The following is a 21,304-nucleotide window of genomic DNA, read 5'->3' as shown; positions in this document are numbered from 1 at the left end:
GCCAGCCAATCAGAGCGCAGCATCACAGAATGTCAGCCAATGATGGCGTAGCGTCACAGAACATCAGCCAATGAGAGTGGAGTGTCACAGAACATCAGCCAATGAGAGCACAGCGTCACGGAAGGCCAGCCAATCAGAGCGCAGTGTCACAGAACGTCAGCCAATCAGAGCGAAGCGTTACAGAACGTCAACAAATCAGAGCGCAGCGTCACAGAACGCCAGCCAATGAGAGCGCAGAATCACAGAACATCAGTTAATGTGTGCACAGCATCACAAAACACCAGCCAATCAGAGCACAGCATCACAGAACGCCAGCCAATGAGAGCATAAGGTCACACAACCTGAGAGCCTGATCCTTAGTTAGTTACTTAGTCTTTACTAAATGCTTGGTGTTAAAGTTGTTTGTTTTCTGTTTAACTCTACCTGTTGCCTCCGGCTGTGGTGTGGCAGATGGTTACCAGTTTGACTCAGACTGTTTGGGAGGCTGTCTCTTACGCTGATTGAACAGGTTTGTAGTGTTGACGTTATTCTAAGAGTAGAACACGACGGACCTGTATGTGGAGGACGTGGGCATACAGTGCACTGAGTGGCGCAGACTCCGTGCACTCTGTCTGCGGACGTTTAAGACAGTGGAGCGTACCAATTTCACTTTTAAAAACAGGTTGATGTCCATGGAGTCAAGTACGCCTGACTGTGGGGGCCAAGTCTTGATTTATGATAGACTTTCCCTGCCATTTTAAGTTTCACTTTCACTGCGTGCACTCATTGTGGGGTACATGCAGCATGGAACACACCCCATACCCCCCCCCCCTCCCGCTGATTCCACAATCTCTCTGCTTTGTTGGATTGTCAATACGTTCTAATCCTTCACAATCTAATATCGTCCAATCATACACCCCTAATAGTACCTAGCAATAGCGTTTGCACACATTTGAAGGTGCTCAAGGACCGACTCCAGATCTTCATCTGCTGACGATAATTTTCCACCACAAGAACTGTTAACATTCCCAGGCAAAAAACTTCCCCTCAATTCCAAACTTTATTTGAAAAAAGTACCAACTAGGGGGGTAGGACTTGTCAGATTCCCCAGAATTCTTGAGAGGCAAGGCTGTGTACTGAAGAATGCTGATTGGTAGAACATACTTAGTGTTCTGCATTTACACCGCAGTGTTTCAGCCAGTGTGCATCTATGTCTTTTCCATGCAAATCACATGGATTTATTTGCTATTCAGTAAAAAACAAGGACCACAACTTTAGTGTCCTCGATCCTGCTGTATTGTGTCGCCCAAATGATGACAAATGATGATAAATGACAGTCACCGCTTAGGGCGTCATTGTGCTTGTTTGGCCTTAAGCTTCTTCTTACCACAATCTACTGGATTGAAGGTGCAGTGCAACTGGTCCTTCAAGGTGCAGCGGAAATGCAAACCACACAGATTATAAGCAATTCTCTTATCCATGAAAAAAAATCAAAGTTCCTGGAAATATTGGTGGAAAAGGGGTTTATATGCCCTTGCTTTTAATGGCAGGGGAGACTGAAGGACCAGGAAACCCATCCAACATGGGGAGAACAGGTAAAATCAACACAGAAAGGCTCAGGCCCGACTGAGTCACTTCTGGAACTTTCTTGCTACAATGCTGAAGTGTCAACCCTGCAATTCTCTCCTCAGTTTTTCTACCAACTCCAGGATTAATATGCAGTACACATACCTCCAATTATTGTAATTTGTAGAAAGGCAGAGAGAGGTCTGGTATGATGTCAACCAAACACCAGATGAAGAGCTTCACAGGACAAAAAAACACCAGTTAAGTGGGAAATTGAGCACTATGGTTGTTTTATACAAATTAACTGGTATAATGATAGCTTTTTCTGAGATTTCGACTGCAAAACACGACTTCACCTCTGAGAAGATAAGCTGCAATTACTACATTTTAGGAACAGGAAAGTCTTTGAGACGTGTCAAATTTCTGTGGCTTTATAGTGTTAGTGCCATCTAAAGGAAAAAGAGTCTGATGCATGCTGTGATGATAGAATACATTAGCAGAACACTAAAAACCAGCTGGCTACTCTCACTGATGTTTTAGAGTGAAGGCAGCCTTGTGGATAAGCTCAACTCAGCTCTAATACATCAATATGGAACAGGGTTTCAGTTTTAGAGAAGGATATACCTGGGATACACAGTACCTTAAGGCTTCAGAGCTAAAACAGAGAGATACTTACACAAATCCAAGCTAATCTGAAGTCACAATTTCACACAATCTCTCACACAGACCAGAGGCGAAGTAAAGGACTTGTGGATTTTAGCTTTCCAGTCCTGGTCAATTCAGCCAGAGAACCAAATGAGCAAGGTCCTTAAATCCTATTATCTTCCCACAAAAGGGGTAGATATATTTGATGCCTCAGTCATAAATGCTATTGTGATCGGCTACAAACACTGTGCGAATGATTTATGGACCATTTCATACAACTCTCAAGGTTCCCTTAAAAGAATGGAGAGTTTGCAGCCAGGTGGATGATCTTGTGTAAGATTTTCTATGAATGTGTGAGGAAATCCCCTTTCATAGGGCGCCCTAACGAATGCCTCAGGAACAACCTAAGAACAACGCACAGCGTTCGTGGATCAGGAGGCCATTCCAGAACCCCATGTTCTTATGGTGGTTGCAAGTATATCGCAAGTAGATTGCAAGAAGACATTATGTTGTTATTAGGGGCTGCTTACGGCGTTCATATGAACGGACGTACAAACACAGATTCACACCGCGTTCTTAAGGTGGACGTAAGGTGTTCCTAATAGGCAGTAGTACGTCATTCATGTGGCATTCATGGGGGGGTCGTATCCAAATCTTCATTCTAGAGATTTCTACAGTCAAAAAACATTCAAACTAAAGACTGACAAAGTTGTCCACAATGGGCCCAAAAGGAAAGCGGAGGAAGAGGAAGGATGGGGATGAGGAGAGGAGAAACTCACAGCCAGAACAACAAGGGCAGTCTGTAGTGGAGTCTGACTATAAGGATGCCCTGCATATTGTCTACAGGTGTGTGTAAATCAGCAACATGGACAGCGGACAAAAAAACATGCTGGTCATCTTCTGACTTGACATCACATTACTTCATATATCAGTGTTCCTCAAACTTCTACCTCATTACTTTATTTTATTACCTACAGAAAATTAACAAGACAGGTCTGCCGCTGCTGGACCAAAACAGCCACAAAGGGACATTCTAAAGCTTAATGTCCGGCATCCATAATATTGGAGTTTTCCTTTTGATTTTTGGAGAAGTGAAAATGAACATGATCAGAGCTGTCCATATATAAATTGGTGATGATTGACCTCTCTTTTCAAACATTAAGCTACGTTAAACTTTATCTCTATAATGTGCACTTATAAAGAGGAAAAGGCTTAACATGGACAACATCCATAAAATTGGGGTTGCCGTTGTGATTTTTGCAGAGGTGAAAGTGGGCATGACCAGAGACGTCCACACATAAACTTTGGTGGTGATTGATCATTATTCTCCGGCATTAAGCTACATTAAGCTTTTTTCTTTTTTACGTTAAGTGTTTTAGAATGCCCCGCCACAACCACCTGATATTCCTCTTCTTCGTCTTGCAGCTGTATAGAAGTTTCAGTCTTGGGCACTGCCATCTTGAATGCAATAATCACGACATGGGATTTTTAAGAGAAGATACAGCCACTGTTTATATACCGATCTAAATATTCTGAAAAAGCACAAGATCTTCTTACCAACAAGTTGAGAGTGCTGTAAGTTGCACATAGGGGTACTGTATGGCCACCTTATGACAAAAAAATTCATGAACTGACTGTAGGTATGACACAAGAAGGTCCCAAGGCACTCTTACGAAGAACGTGACAACTATACAGTCTTCATACGACACAAAATCACAGCATTTTCTGACAGAGGCCTCAAGTTGCACTTGCAGTTTGAACAGCAGCTGTACCAACTTCACAAGACGGCCGTACAAAACTAATGCTCTCTCTGTGAATGTCTATAAACTCCTGATTTCATACAAACAAACCCATCGTTCATAAGAATCTTTGTGACCAAGACCTAATGTGCCTTTTGCAGTGAATGGCATGTTTAGCACTAATGACTGTTTATGTGCCTGCAGCACATTGGTCTTACCAAAAACACGATACAAAAATATAACCAGCAAACCTACCATAAATGTCATAAGATTTGCGGTTGAACTTTTGCTTCAACTTGAAGTACCAACCCACATTCACGCAAGCTCTTCATGAATATGTGAGAGTAAATGAATCCACGCCACCAAGTCATGTGAACTTTCACACAGCTAGAAGCACTGGTCGAGGTGGAGGAGTGGCAGTAATTTCACACTCTAGTTTGGGTCTGAACCCTAAAACTAATCACACTTATCAATCCTTTGAAAGTTTATTTCTGTCAATTACTGATCCCAATTGGAAAAACAAAAGAACAGTTCTATTTGTAGTGGTCTATCGCCCTCCTGGTCCTTACTCAGTTTTTATCAGAATTCTTTGACTTTTTATCCACTGTAGTGTTAAACTGGGATAGGATTTTAATAGTTGGGGACTTTAACATTCATGTTGATAATGACAGTGACTCTTTTAGTGGAGCTTTCAGTGGCCTATTAGATGGGATTGGCTTTGTTCAAAATGTAAATAAACCAACTCACCGTCACAAGCACACCCTGGATCTGATCTTAACATATGGTATTGAGATTAGTGACCTTGTTGTCCTCCCCCATAACCCCTTACTCTCAGACCACTTTTTAATTACCTTTCAGTTTGTGCTTGAGGATAAGTCTACACCTGTGATTAAAGCTCAGATGAAAAGGACATTATGTGATCGTTCTGTCTCAAGGTATAAAGAGATAATTCAGCCAATATTCCCTGTTGTCTGATTCTGTAGAGAACATATCTAGTCCTACTGCATGTGATGAGTTTGTCGATAGTGCCATGCTCACACTACAGACTGCTCTGGATGTAGTTGCCCCCCTCAAGCCAAGGATTGTTAAGCCAAGGCCAGCTTCTCCTTGGTATAATGCCGAAACACGTTCCTTTAAACAAGCAGCACGTACATTAGAGAGGCTATGGCGCCGTTCCAGCTGAGAGCATTCTTTTAGTGCCTGGAAAAACAGCTTATTGGCCTATAAGCAGGCCCTGCGTAAGGCTAAAACTAGATACTACTCATCCTTAATTGAGAAAAACAAGAATAACCCTAGATTCCTGTTCAGCACTGTAGCCAGGCTGACAAACAGTCACAGCTCAGTAGAACCCTATATCCCACTTACTCTCAGCTGTGATGACTTCCTACAATTCTTTAACGATAAAATCTCAACTATTAGGAACAAAATAGATGAACTACCTCCAAATATTAGGTCTGACAAAGCACAGGCTGCAAACCTAGAATCTCTTCTAAACCCCCCTACAATGTTAGATAATTTCACTACTGTAGATGGAGCTGACGTAGCATCTATCATTATGTCCTCCAAACCATCGACCTGCCTCTTAGACCCAATCCCAACCAAACTTTTCAAAGAGACTCTGCCCCTAACTATTGACACAATTCTAACTATAATTAATACCTCACTAGTTACTGGCTACGTGCCACAATCTTTTAAATTTGCAGTTATTAAACCACTTCTGAAAAAACCTACTCTAGATCCCGACATCCTGGTCAATTACAGACCTATATCTAATTTACCCTTCCTCTCAAAAGTTCTTGAAAGAGTGGTAGTTAAACAGCTGTGTCAGCATTTACAGGACAATAGTCTATTTGAACACTTCCAGTCTGGCTTTCGTGCTCATCATAGCACTGAAACTGCGTTAGTCAAAGTAACTAATGACTTGTTATTAGCTGCTGACGATGGTTTGGTCTCGATCCTGGTCTTATTGGACCTGAGTGCAGCTTTTGACACTATCGACCACAGTATCTTACTGCAGAGATTAGAATGGGACATAGGCATTAGAGGAGCAGCCCTCTGCTGGTTTAAATCCTATTTATCTAATTGGTACCAGTTTGTTAATGTAAACCAACAATCATCAACATATTCCAGAGTTAGTTGTGGCGTGCCACAAGGGTCGGTCCTCGGGCCCATTTTGTTTACACTATACATGCTGCCTTTAGGTAACATTATTAGAAAACATGGCATTAATTTCCACTGTTACGCAGACGATACACAACTGTATTTATCGATTAAACCTGATCAGACCAGACAAGTAGATAAACTAAGTTCCTGTGTCCATGACATTAAACCTGGATGAGCGCTAATTATCTTTTAATTAACCCTGAAAAAACAGAGGTCATTATAATAGGCCCTAAAAATGCGAGAGACTCCCTAACTGACCAGATAGTCACTCTGGACAATGTGGGTGTAGCCTCCAGCGCCACAGTTAGAAACCTAGGAGTTCTATTTGACCCAGATCTATCATTTAAACCACATATTAACCAAGCCTGCAGAACCGCCTTCTTCCACCTGCGCAACATAGCCAAAATTAGAAATATTCTTTCTAAAAATGATGCAGAAAAATTAGTTCATGCGTTTGTTACATCTAGATTAGATTACTGCAACTCCCTTCTCGTAGCATGTCCTAAAAGCTCTCTAAAAAGTTTTCAACTGGTTCAGAACGCGGCAGCGAGACTACTAACAGGAACAAATAGAAGAGACCACATCACCCCTGTGCTCCAAGCCCTTCACTGGCTTCCAATTGAGTTTAGAATTAGATTCAAAATCCTCCTCCTCACATACAAGACCATTAATGGTATGGGCCCCTCCTATCTCAGAGATGCTCTGGTGCCATACCATCCCAACAGAACCCTTCGTTCTCTGAATGCTGGTCTACTGGTAGTTCCCAGGGTCTGTAAAGTACAGTAGGAGCTAGAGCCTTTAGTTACCAAGCTCCTGTTTTATGGAATCAGCTTCCAGTTAACATTAAAGAGGCCGACACAGTCTCTACATTTAAGGTCAGGCTAAAAACATTCCTATTTGAAAAAGCTTATGGTCAGGCTAGTTCAAACCAGACTGAACCCACAGTTCAGTCTAAGCTGCCCTAGGAGCAAGAATGCTGGGGGAAGTACAGGCACTGAGTCCTATCTCCTGTCTCTGCTTCTACGTACCATTCTGGTCTGCACTTATATTTTTAATATTTAGCCAACTTAGTTTGTGCAGTACTATTCACCTGGTGTCCCCTTTCCCCACTCCCCTCCGGGGAGTGGCTACTTTTTCAGTTGTAACCGCTTGGGAGCCAATGATGACAGGATCTGCGCTGACCCATCTGTGTCCTGCCCTGTCCTGTGTCCTGACCCCCTCCCCCACCTGTCTGGATGGACGTCCTCAGCCTCACCACTGTGGATGGGCCTCCTCGCTCCTGCCTGTCTCATCCAGCGGGATGGACCCCCCATGTGTCCACCCTACTGCATCCTTGCAGACTAGAACTACATCTGCAAATGGACGTCCATCAGTCCTGGTGCATCTATAGCCTGTCCGTCCATGGGAGTGGATCTCTCCTTCACTGTGGTTCTCCCCGAGGTTTCTCCCTTTTCCCTCTGGGTTTTGAGTTTTTCCTTGCCGAGAAGGAGGGTCTAAGGACGGGGGATGCCCTGGACACTACTCACTTTCTTGCTGTTTATTTGACTGTTGTTTACTCCAACTGACTCTGTAAAGCCCTTTGAGATAACCTTGTTGTGATATTGGGCTATACAAATAAAGTTGAATTGAATTGAATTGAATTGAATTGAAATGCTCTGTCAAATACTTCTCACTCCCATTTAGCTTCTCTTTGTGAGGTTAATGTTATTACAAAGTGGCAGAGGCTTGATGGGATTCATAAAATACTGGAAGCTGTTAAGTATGATGGACACTTCATAAATAAAAAGACAGAGGCCAGGGATGTTAGCGCTAAAGGTCCCTTTTTTATAAAAGAGAACTGGATGGTATGTTTTATCAAGGTGGATATCACACTACATCATTGTACTCAAAAATGTAATAAAGGTGACAGTCTGATTCAAGTGGAGGACTTTTACAACACCTATTTTCCAGTAAAAATATCCATCTAACTAGGCTGGTCTTGCAACATCATTGCTACAACATGACTTGACTTTTACATTTTCCTCACACCCTTTTATTTTCTCTCAAAATGCATCAACCTGTGTCTTTGTTCTCAGACTTCATTTTTAGACTGATCAAAAACATAGAACATGTGATTAGAAAAGGTTATCTGTCAAATATTTTATTTGCTTTTGTCAACCTACGGAAAATAAGAAAAATACACAATATCACTACACAGATTATTTATAAAGGGATGGAGCGGGAGATCAACCCACAAGTCCATCATCAAAGACCTGAACTTCAACAAAAAGCCAGACAGTCTGAAGAGATGTATCAAGGAAATCAGCAGGGGTAGATCTATACCAATAAAAGAAGTGATTTGATCAAAGGGCTGTAGGTATGTTATTATTCTTCCTCAGTAATGACCTAAAGAACATGTGGACAGAAGCAGTGGAAATAAGGTCCCTCTGCAGGGTGGCTGGACTCTCTCTTAACCCTCAGAGACCCAAACAGCCACTGGCAAACAAAACCATCTACTGATCTAAGATGTTTAACAACTGTTGAAACATCAATCCTGTCAATCCATGTAAATAACTCTGGTAAAATACAGTTTGTCATCTTTTCATGGTCAGCAGATATGACCCATTTGGATGTTCAGAGGCTCCATAGTGAACATGGAAACACTGTCATCTTCTGCAACACTGATTCACCAGTAAAACCCAAGTAGTTTGATGAATGATGTGGTTGGAGATGCTTGTTTTCACGTTCAATTAATGACAGAAAAAAGTCATATTTTTAAAAAAAATTTTCTGCTTTGATATAATAACCTTTGCATTTACTCTGTGCTTTTCTGAACATTTACAGTGAATTAAATATAGGAAAATACATGGTTAACACTGAAGAATGCAATATGCAGAGGATAATATTAGAGCAAAGCATGCTAAATTCCTTAAAACTGTGGTTCTCAACCGGGGTGGGGGGGTTTGCAAGTGACACCATTGTACATGCATGCGGGTGTGGGGTGGGCATGTCGTCTAGCACATCGCAGATCTGTTGCATTACGTGTAGAATTCTTTTTTTCTGGCGTTTTTTGGGGGGGGGGGCATTGGCTCATGATGCTGTTAGTGGGGCTTCGTTCAAAAAAGGTTGAGCAACCCTGCCTTAAGAAATCTTAAATAGAGACAAAAATAGGTTTTGGTGCTGCCACAAAAGAAGCACTGGGTCTTTATGGGTTAGACATAGGGTAGGATGGATGGATGGATGGATGGATGGATGGATGATTTCTTTGCCTTGCATTAAAGCAAGAAAATTACCTAGTTCAGTCACATCATACTATTCTTGCTGCATTTCTAGTCTTGGTCTCCATGGTCTCATTCATGACTTAGTCTTGGTGTATGTGTTCACTAACACTAATAATTGTATTTATTTGATTCACTGTTGATAAGCTTTGTTACTTAGAGCACCACATCAAAAGCTCAACATTAACCCTTAGGGGTCCACGCTCACAGCCCCGTAACTGAATCACATGACATATTCAACACATTGTAGCATTGGAAGTCGGTCACATAGACCACTGGGGACAACTGCATTCAAAAGTGCAGACTTGAAACACTCTCCCACTTTTTATTTGATGTTGATAGAGCAAACACAACTGGAGATACGATGATTTGAACTCGGAGCAAACAAACATGAATAAAAGTATGAACGGAAGTAAATACGGAAGGGGGTGTTATATTTCTGACCATATCTGTCATTTTTTGTCCATTTTCAAAACGGAAAAAAAAATGGCTGAATCTGCGGATTCTAATCCACAGACTGCATTAGCATTACAGGTAAGGGTGAGAATGACCCCCACCTGAGAGAAAACCGGAGAAAACGCCTATGTAAAGATATGCTTTTATGTCAAATATGTGAGTATAGTTTTAATTTATTACAGTTTTAATTTTATATATCTAATATTTGGAACCAATATTCACTTTTAACCCTTTCATGCACAGTGTTCACTCCACTGGACAGCTGTTCAAAGGTGTTCTCTTGTATATTCATGGGTTTTGTTGTTTTAGTTCCATATCAGCCCACACAGTGGACACTAATGCACCATCCTATACACTGAAATTCATACCATTACTGTAACTTTGCTGTTCTACATAAACCTGATCTGCACTAACATGTTTGAGTATAAAAAAAAATTGGCAATTGTTAATAGACTGTAGTTAACAGTTTTGTTTTCTGTTTTTTTAAACAAAAAGTTTTTTTTTTTTTGCATATTATCTCCATGCAGGTATGTTAAAATGTGAGAAAATGTCAGATTAGCAGCATTAAAAGTGTTTTTACTTCATAGTTTTCCCACTGTATATCAGTAAATGCATGTCTCTTTACTTCTAAAATGATACGCATGGTGTCCAGCTGAGTGGACATTTTTGAAACTCCATGAAGAATAGGTTCATAAAAAAAAAAATCAATCAAATTATATTTTTTTTCAATGCCTAAAAATGAATAAAACACTCAGGAAAAAAAAAAAAAATCTTGATTAAGGTTCTCATAATTCATGCATGAAAGGGTTAAAGTCTTTGAAAAAGGTTTGTTAAGCATCTTTGTTTTATTTATGCAATTAATTATAAAAATTTTTCAAATTGGATTTGTTTTTTGGTCTTCTGCATTAATATAGTAGGTTCAAGTGAAAAAATAACAGGCAGATGAGATAGTTGATGTTGTGCTGAAAAAAAGATACCAAACATGGGTATGATAAACATTTCTTTATATAGTATATAAAGGCAAAATCAAAAGTACTCAAAAACGGCCAAAATAGCCTCAGACCCCTAAGGGTTAACAAAGTGATACCCGTGAGCTTGATTAAGCTGGACACCTAGTGTCTGCTGCTACATCTATATCTATCACACACCCGTTAATTTGGCGTCGTATTTAGAGTATGTGATTTTTCCCACTTCTCCCTCTGAACACTCTAACCCTCTACTGCATCACCACTTTCAGCTCTTCAAGCTCCCTCCACTACCCCAGCATCCACCTGTAGGCTCCAGGGGGAAGTTATTTAGTCATCGCTGCCCAATACTGAAACACATTTAAATAGTGAAAAAAATGAACAAACCCCTGTAATGACAGCATTTGGCTTCACAGCCTATTTAAAGGTTGCCTACCTGTCGGAAGCGCTTGAGATGAAGGATGAGTATGTCAGGAAGCGTCCACAGACTCATCTTCACCATACCCTGCTGAAGCTGCTTACAGTGGGGGCACTTCCAGGCGTCATCTGGGGCAAGCTGTCAACCAATCAGTCAAACAAGTTAATGTAAAAACTATGTGTATATTTGTAGCGATTTCATCATACTATGTGACATGTTCTGCCCTTGTGGAGAAGTTGTTCAAAAAAAGTATTCAAGTCTGTCATCACTACATTCCTGCAAGGTTGCAACTAGTCAGTGCTTTTCTTTGAAATTCTAATCATACCTGAGAAATCATTAAATAAAATGAAGGATATTTTGTATTTCATATCCTTCTTTTGTAGAGTCAATGAGAGTAACAGAATAATGGTATTTATTCCTATTTTTTTTAATCCTTTTTAGTCATCTTCAAAAACTCTAGGTCCCCAGGAGTTCACAGAATGGGAGATTGGTTTTGTATTTTTCTACTAAATGCTTTACAAGAGATGAGCTTGTCATACTTAACCACAATCAAAAGCATCAAATGACAACATAGACCACTGTTGTGATTGCAGCCACAAAATAACATCCGCTACTGCTATGGGTACGCACAAGGCTCCAGGGACTCTTTTGCCTGTTTTCATCTTTTATGTTCGCTTCTGTAAACACAAAATCCTAAAATTGGTTTAGTAATGTGTGAAATGAAATATGTTGCAGGCTTTACACCCCTCTGAGTGCAGTGAAATGCTGTTTTACAATTTTGAGTTTCGGTAATTGGTGACATCACCCTCTGCCGCTCAACTGAACGAATGACTAAAATACAATTTCCTGAATACGGAAATAACTATAGACATCCCCTGGGAGAGAGAAAGAAAAGAGAGAGTTTCCGTCCGTCACTGTTAGGATCTACTAATGATATGTTGGGAAGATGTTATCTAGGAAACACATACTTTCTTCTCCTGTAATCAAGTGTGCTCTGGTGACATTATGGCCTTGTATAGCAGTATGTAAGTATGTCCAATTCCTATACCTAGAATAAGTACAGATTAGACACATCTTGACTGAATTTGTAATTTTATACAATATTTTAACAGAAGAAAATGTCCACAAGATTCCAGTCAGTCATGGATGTAAATGGAAAAGGATGAGATACAACTCAAAACAAATCATCTTTTCCATTTACTTATTTTTATTTATATGGTGGAAACAGTGCATTAAAATTGATGAATAAATACAGCACATAACTGCCGAAATCAATATGTAATTCCATGTCCCATAACACTACAAAAAAATAGGACCAATGACCCTGTAGCTTACCGGCACTTCCTATCTCTTATAATGGGGAAATTTTTCAAAGTCGCACCAAATCCAGAATCAGAGCCAGATCCAACTAATTTCAGAAAGTTTTGTTGACATCATCATAAAGAAGCTGTATACCAAGTTTGAAGTCAACTGGAATTGTAGAAGAAGAATTGATAAATAGAATTGAAGAAGACGACTGAAAGTTATGTAACGGACGACAGACGACAGACGACGACAGACGATGACAGACGCCGCATGACGACAATAGCTTACAGCCTATCGGCCGGTAAGCTAAAAATGGAATGAAATATTTTTTAATGGTTTGTATCAACACCATAACGACTTGCACACAACTTGTGCACAGCAACTGGTGCCATATCAACTTCAGCTCCCCCACCCTGACATTATTCACTACACTGTCAAAAATAAAATGACATTTGGAATATAAAGCTGTTTTTCAGTACAGTAGTGTGGTATCACCTCTCCTGAGTTAGTAAATATTTAAAACTGAGGTTCATATTTGTACAAAACAGAGAGTGCTATACTATAATATTATTCCATCCATCCATCCATCCAAGCTGGGCATGAAAACACTTGTAGGAGTGGAAGGGGAGGGGGGGTTCCCTGTCATTTAGGTGCCTGCAGCTTTAAGCTACAAAACAGCACAGTGGAAACCTGAAAAGTCACTTAGAGGGTAGAAAATGAAACTCTGTGACTCTGACATGTTAAGCCCTGGGACCACTTGTTTCTAGTTGGAATCATTTCAGTGTAACACAAAACAATGGATTAGCTGATAGCAGATGCTTCATTCATATAAAACTATGCAGAAGAGAGCAAAAACAATACAATATTTGTAATCAGTGCTTCATTCTGTGATATTTATTTTTGTTCTTTTGGTTTGTTCAGTGAGTTTAATGGTAGAGAAATAATATGGATGGTTGAAAACAAAAACAATCAATAATCAATCCAACAGACCCAAAGCAGATAATCAAACAAGAAAAAAAAGCAGTCTTTTAGATGATCATGTATGGCCTTTAGAACCCATAATCAAAAATCAAACATTTTCAGGTATCTTACGAACTGAGACTGAGACAAATCTATTAAGTTTTTTGTGTTCTTTTGTAACAGAGACTGGGAAGACAACACACCAAAAAATGAGGTGGATTTAACTGAGATGAATTTAAGTATTTTAGCACCTGAAGAGATGAACCACTCATTTCACTAACCACATAGACTGTCTTGTCAACAAATTTTGACAAAACTGGCTTCTTGTATACAATAGACTTTCTGATAATATATAATTTGATAATATATTATATAATCCTCACTAAAAGCTTTGCCAGAAAGATGTCATTAGCATGTGTATTTCTATGTTGAAGGCCCAATTGGGTCCATTTTACAATGGGCTTCTGAGAAATACCATTGTTAATCCAAGGACCACAAATTTTTTCACCACAAATCCCTTAACTCAACTTTGAAGAACTTCTTTTAGTTTCTATGTTCAATGAAACTTCATACAACTTTCTCTATCAAATTTTCTCTTTTTACTTTACGTCTTTTACTTGTGTATTATGATTTATTTAAAAAGAAGTATCTGAAAAATACATGTACTCCTGAGTGCAGCTTCCTGTGGAGCTCCATTATCATGGCATCGCCAATTATTGCAGTAGACACCTTCTCAACTCAAACGGCTAACTAACGCTAGCTCAAGAAGGACAACTGTCTATTGTGTGGAGATAAAGAAGAGTTCTCTGTGGTGAACAGTTGTGTAAAGAAGGATCATTTTGTGTGCACTGTGGTGGACCTTAACCTTAAGCAGACATGGGAACCTTATTTAATTGTTTAAATGGGTAATGCCATGATAACGGAGCTCCACAGGAAGTGCTTTTTTTTTTTTTCTTTTTTTTAATGATCCTTATTTAAAAAGTGAAGAGGTTTTCCTTTTTAAGGCATATGAAGTTTTATATTTTCAAACAGTCTTTTTTTGAATAAATGTCTAATTTTTGATGTTGCTCAATTTTATTTTGAGACATTTTTTGTAGAAGTATTTTTTTAAGGAGATTATCTTATTCAAACAAAAATCATACAAGTTTAATTTATTTTTTTGTACAAATACATTTTTTTCTTAAAAGTCTTTTTTTTTTTTAGGAGATAGGTTTTTTTTATGTAAGTGTATTTTTATTTAAGGGGTACATTTATTTTTCCAGACACTTCTTTTTAAATAAATCACAATCTCCTTTTTTTTTTCTTATAGTAGATAATTTGTTGGGCTATTCCCCCTCTGGGCCAACGTAGGTAATATCATGGTTTTTGCTATATGTTTGCATCAGTGGGCAAAATCCATAATTACCTTCGAATCTGCTTCATGTTAGCTCAGCATTGCAAAGTTGGTCGCATTGGTCTGTTGTTTTATGAAATTTTTCACAACATATGCTGCTCTCAGACTGTTAATTTGTTCTAAATATTTCAGTGGGTGTTGTTTGAGTTGTGTTGTTTTACAAAAAAATGGTTCTGCTGAGATTTTAGCTGATGCTGTGGTTATTTGGATTTACAGCATGTGTACAGGGTGGGGAAGCAAAATTTACATTGAACATTTAGTTGTTTTTTCTCAGCAGGCACTACGCCAATTGTTTTGAAACCAAACATATATTGATATCATAATCATACCTAACACTATTATCCATACCTTTTCAGAAACTTTTGCCCATATGAGTAATCAGCAAAGCAAACGTCAAAGAGTGTGTGATTTGCTGAATGCACTCGTCACACCAAAGGAGATTTCAAAAATAGTTGGAGTGTCCATAAAGACTGTTTATAATGGAAAGAAGAGAATGACTATGAGCAAAACTATTACGAGAAAGTCTGGAAGATACTATTAAAGAAGAATGGGAGAAGTTGTCACCCGAATATTGAGGAACACTTGCGCAAGTTTCAGGAAGCATGTGAAGGCAGTTATTGAGAAAGAAGGAGGACACATAGAATAAAAACATTTTCTATTATGTACATTTTCTTGTGGCAAATAAATTCTCATGACTTTCAATAAACTAATTGGTCATACACTGTCTTTCAATCCCTGCCTCAAAATATTGTAAATTTTGCTTCCCCACCCTGTATATCCCTACAAGCGTTGTGTAGAAATAATGAAAAACAATACAAATGATGAAAAAAAAAAGTTGATTGTTTATTGTTGAAAGCTGCCTTCAGTCTCACCTGTTCTTCTTTGGTATACAGCTGGAAGCACTCATCCAGGGTACAGCTGTGTTGCTGCAGATGCTGCTGCTGCTGGTTCCTCACACTCTCTGCGTCCTTGACCACCTCTTCCTGAATGCTCCCAAACAGACTGTTGCCCACACAAACATACACACAAACAGCTTTTATTTACAGAATGATTTTATGCAATACAAAGGAGGAAAACATAGAATAATCAAATGTATTCAGGAGAAGATTAGTCTGTAAAATGAATAGTATGTGTCATTCTAAAGTTCCTTTTGTCTACATGTACATAGTAGAAGTGTCAGTTAACAGTGCTTACCATTCTTTTGTCTTATGATCCCACTCAATGACAAGTTTGACATGGGGAGGTCCACCAGGGCCACAGAACTTCAGAGCCCTACAACACAGAGAAAAGAAAGCAGCTGACTCACCTTTTATATGTAAACACATGCAGTTTTTATTCTTTTTTACCTAATGTTGTGCAAAGAACAGTGTCATCTCCTGGGGAGGCTGAAATCTGTGTTGCTATGATGTAGTATACGTCATATTCATACACTGCGACAACACCTGTGTGGCACGTCAGACGCCTGGTTTCAGATCATCTATTAAAATGCAGATTAACATTAAGATGGAGCTGCAGAGAAATTGCGGAGCAGCTGGGTCTGGAGCGTCTGTATTCACCAGCCGCACTGTAATGACAGAGGCCAAATAAAATGTAAGACTTACTGAATGCTAAGAGTAGAAGTTTTGTTTATGCTCAGGGAACATGGATCACTCATGGCAAATGTTTCAGATATGTCAAAATTAACCCTTTCATGCACGAATTATGAGAACCTTAATTAAGATTTTTTTCCTGAGCGTTTTTATTCCTCTTTAGGCATTTTTTTTATGAAGCTATTTTCCATAGAGTTGCAAAAACATCCACTAAACTTGACACCAAAGAAAGCAAAAAAAAAAAAAAACCCAAAAAACAAGTATTTACTGATATACAGAGTGGGGAAGCAAAATTTACAATGAACATTTAGTTGTTTTTTCTCAGCAGGCACTACGTCAATTGTTTTGAAACCAAACATATGTTGATGTCATAATCATACCTAACACTATTATCCATACCTTTTCAGAAACTTTTGCCCATATGAGTAATCAGGAAAGCAAACGTCAAAGAGTGTGTGATTTGCTGAATGCACTCGTCACACCAAAGGAGATTTCAAAAACAGCTGGAGTGTCCATAAAGACTGTTTATAATGTAAAGAAGAGAATGACTATGAGCAAAACTATTACGAGAAAGTCTGGAAGATACTATTAAAGAAGAATGGGAGAAGTTGTCACCCGAATATTTCAGGAACACTTGCGCAAGTTTCAGGAAGCGTGTGAAGGCAGTTATTGAGAAAGAAGGACACACAGAATAAATCATTTTCTATTATGTAAATTTTCTTGTGGCAAATAAATTCTCATGACTTTCAATAAACTAATTGGTCATACACTGTCTTTCAGTCCCTGCCTCAAAATATTGTAAATTTTGCTTCCCCACCCTGTATACTGTGTGAAAACTATGAAATAAGAACATTTTATTGCTGCTACTCTCATGTTTTCTCACACTTTAACATACTTTAATATTAGTCATTACTCATTTCATGGAGATAATATGCAAAAAAAAAAAAAAATTGTTGCTAATTACATTCTAATAACAGTAACAAGCAATGGATTCACACTCAAACATGTTAGATCAGGTTTATAAAGAACAGCAAAGTTACAGTAATGTTATCAATTGCAGTGTATGGGATGATACATAAACATCCAATGTGTTTGCAGATACGGAACTAAAACAAAGTCCATGGATATACAGGGTGAGTCAGAAAAAACGCTCTTTTTATTTAAAGAAATTGTACCACTGAAATGGAAATGCTTATTTTTCTTTTGATCATACAGTCATATTGATATGGTTATTGAGCATGTCTGGCGACTGAATCATTGATTTATGGCATAGCATAACAGAGGGAATGTCCATTGTTTTATTGTGCACCGAAATATCTGCCAACACAGTTTATGCCACTGTGAATGAAATTGAAATTGTCAACCATTACAGCATGTTTACTCGCCATCAAAATGTTTTGTCTCAACGAAGTCGTCCGGCACGACCTTCAACCTGGCTACCATTCAGATTGATGCAAATCTGTGCTCGTTGTCGCATCTCTAACACAGCTCTTCTCGCCATTCGTGTTCGTCGTAGGGCTTGGATTTCAGCCGTGATACGATTTCGGAGTTCCTGAAGAGTTTGTGGAACAGTCTGATACACACGGTTTTAAGATACCCCCACAAGAAAAAAATCAAGGGGGGTCAAGTCCGGGGATCTAGGTGGCCACTCTCTCTCCTGACCCAAACAGACAACTCAATGAGGAAATAATACCTGCAATCGCTGTGGTCTTGCCATGATGAAAACTCCCTGGGCACTGTCATGTAGGCCTATGTCCTGAGTGTGAAAGCAAAGCCCCGACTCCTGTAATTGTTGTCAATTTCAAGTTTGTTCACTGTGGCATACATTGTGTTGGTAGGTATTTCAATGCCCAATAAACAATGGACCTTCTCTCTCTTATGCAATGCAATAAATCTATGACTACATCACCAGACATGCTCAATAACCACATCAATATGACTGTATGGTCAAAAGAAAAATCAGTGTTTCCGTTTTAGCAGTACAATTTCTTTAAATGGAAAGAGCGTTTTTTCTGACTCACCCTGTACAAGAGAACAGCTGTAGAATAGCTGTCCACTGTAGTGACCACAATGCATGAAAGGGTTAGATCTCTTTGATTTCACAGTATCTGTACTCTGGATTGAGGCACATTAGAGATGACTGACAGGCCTAAATATATCATGTTTCTCACTATCAATACTTTCAGTCTGCATTCAAAGTTGAATCTAAAAGTATGTGGACAGCAACACACATTTTGTAGTTTTGCCTTTGAAACAATGAAACAATCAAGATGTGCTTAAAGTGTGGACCTTCAGATTTAGCTCAAAAGGTTTAACAAAAATACTGCAAAAACATAAACTTAGGAATTACAACCACGTTCTGGGTCCGCACTTCGATCACATCTTCATTACTACGAGCACTAAAACTAAAGTGTCCCTGTCCGAATGCGTATGGACCTGACAGTACGTCTTGTCTTGTTACTGTCCAGCATGAACATTTTTACGACGGTGAGATTTTTTTTACACTGAAAATGATCACACAATTTTAAGACAGATCTCAGTATTTTTTAAGCAACTCTGTAATCCACCCATCTCTCCATAATTCATCTACTTTCTACTCAGTTTCATTTATGAGTATTGAAATGATGGTTTCTCCCTGTCTCCTGTGGTTCTCTTTCAACATTCATTTCACTACAGGACACGCCCCCTGCATTTTTCCAAGGACCACTACAGAAGGCAGGACAATCAAGGCATCCATTCATTCTTCACCAGTCTCTCCACAAAAGTTGATTCACTTATTTAGAATCACTCGGCATCTTAGAAAAGGAGCTTGTTATGAGGCTAGTGGACTCCTCGAAATCTGATTATATTGTTTGTGTGTGATCTATTTATATGGATCCATTTGATCTGAGATGAGTGGAGTCTCAAACAGAAAAATAAGAGGAAGTTGATAGTATATTTTTAATAATTTGATTTCTTAATTTCAAGAAACAAAACATAGAATCTCTACACAACACACTCTCCTTAACTAACCACAATACACCGAGCAGATTAAAAATGGAAAAGGTGCAGGCTGAATCCGAGGAATTTTAGACCTGACCTTATTGTCTGTGAACGCCGAGCAACACAGGAGATCAACTCACACTGCTTCTTCAACTTTTTCTCGACCAGCCAGCTTACAGCTACTATATTTAAGAAATAGAAATACCAGTCCCTGTTAGGAGTTCTATTTCTGTCTCATATATTCTTCTAATTTCTGTTTTTTTAAGTCTTCACATGAAAAATGCACCTGCAATACTTTAAATTCTTATCTAATTTCATTTTTCACCCCATACATATCTTTTTTAAAGTTGTTTGCGTAAGTTTCAAGGTACCTCTGCATCCATAGGAAAATTCCATAAGAAAGGAATTTTGAAAATGTATGGTTTATGGCGCAAATACTTTCCATAAAACACTTAGATCTGTTTTTTTTTTTTATTTTTTAAATCATATGAAACATCAATATTGCTGAAAATGCCCAGAAAAATCAATAAATGTTTAAAAATCTGCATTTTTTTTCTCACCATTCTCCTCCCACCTCCATGAAGACATAGGGTTGAATTTTTTATTATTGCTCTAGAACAGTGGTTCTTAACCTGGGTTCGATCGAACCCTAGGGGTTCGGTGAGTCAGTCTCAGCGGTTCGGCGGAGGTCAAGACACACACTCGACTCATTAGTCGGGTGTGTGTATCGGGCTAGGTCTGTGTAAATAAACGGCTTCGGAGACTCTTTCTCTGATTGACATCCAATATACGCGGTGTATTGTTGTTGCTTATAGCACTACAACACATCCGGAAGTGTTTATAATCTCTTCCACTCGTCTGACGATGAATTATTTGAGTATTTTCCACATCGTTGTTATGACTTTTGCTACTTCCTGTTAACCATGGAGGCAGCCATGTGTGGCATTTGTTTACATTTTTCGGTCACCGCACTGGTCAGTTACAATCATGTGACGACCGACGCACCGTGGCGGATGGAGAAATCGTATTACGCTAAAGCCGAGCTAGTGCCGTAATAAAACAACGATCACAAAAATACTGAAGGAGTATAACGAGAACTTTTTTTTTATACACTACATGCAATTATCTTTTTTTATGTCAAAATTGCGTGGTTCGGAAAGTTCGGAGCGAGATGAAATGAAAACCAGGTTGACCTGACGGCCTACACATACAGGGGTTGGACAAAATAATGGAAACAGCTTAAAAAATCAACAAAATATAATTTAATATGGTGTAGGTCCGCCTTTTGCGGCAATTACAGCCTCAATTCTCCGAGGTATTGATTCATACAACTTGTGAATCGTTTCCAAAGGAATTTTAAGCCATTCTTCAGTTAGAATACCCTCCACTCTTTTAGAGACAATGGCGGTGGAAATCGACGTCTTACTTGAATCTCTAAAACTGACCATAAATGCTCAATAATGTTGAGGTCTGGGGACTGTGCCGGCCATACGAGATGCTCAACTTCATTAGGAATGTTCCTCATGCCATTCTTTAACAATTCTAGCTGTATGGATTGGGGCATTATCATCTTGAGGTGAAGGTGTTTCCATTATTTTGTCCAACCCCTGTACATATACACGACAGCAGAAGTCACACTGATTTGCAGTAAATATTCATTATTATTGTAGCCTGATGGAAATTAGGTGATGGGTGTGTGTTAAAATGTTAAAATGATAAATAGCATAAATACAATAAGTTCATTATTGGAACACATAAGGTTACAAATTAAAACCATTTCAGTGTGGTTGTACTAAAAAAGGTCATGTCTTTGTGAAAAGGTATGTAATTTGTTGTAAGTTCATGCACTGTATTGGTTTTGTTCTTTGAGCACAGTGATGTTAATGC

At 38.9% G+C, this 21,304-nt stretch overlaps 1 protein-coding gene across 1 annotated transcript in view; it reads right to left on the bottom strand.

Moving 5' to 3' along the window:
- The window catches only part of usp43a (ubiquitin specific peptidase 43a), a 211,892-nt gene that overhangs the window by 28,943 nt on the left and 161,645 nt on the right, over nucleotides 1-21,304 (bottom strand). Inside the window, exons 10-12 of the mRNA XM_030137013.1 lie at nucleotides 16,041-16,118; nucleotides 15,719-15,848; nucleotides 11,207-11,326 (exon numbers count right to left, since the gene is read on the bottom strand). Coding sequence (XP_029992873.1) covers nucleotides 11,207-11,326; nucleotides 15,719-15,848; nucleotides 16,041-16,118 — 328 coding nt within the window. The remainder of the gene's footprint in view (nucleotides 1-11,206; nucleotides 11,327-15,718; nucleotides 15,849-16,040; nucleotides 16,119-21,304) is intronic.

The sequence above is a fragment of the Sphaeramia orbicularis genome, chromosome 1, assembly GCF_902148855.1.
Source record: "Sphaeramia orbicularis chromosome 1, fSphaOr1.1, whole genome shotgun sequence".
NCBI lineage: Eukaryota > Metazoa > Chordata > Actinopteri > Kurtiformes > Apogonidae > Sphaeramia > Sphaeramia orbicularis.
The sequence above is the reverse complement of the archived record's forward strand: the minus strand, read 5'-3'. Positions and strand labels throughout refer to the sequence as shown.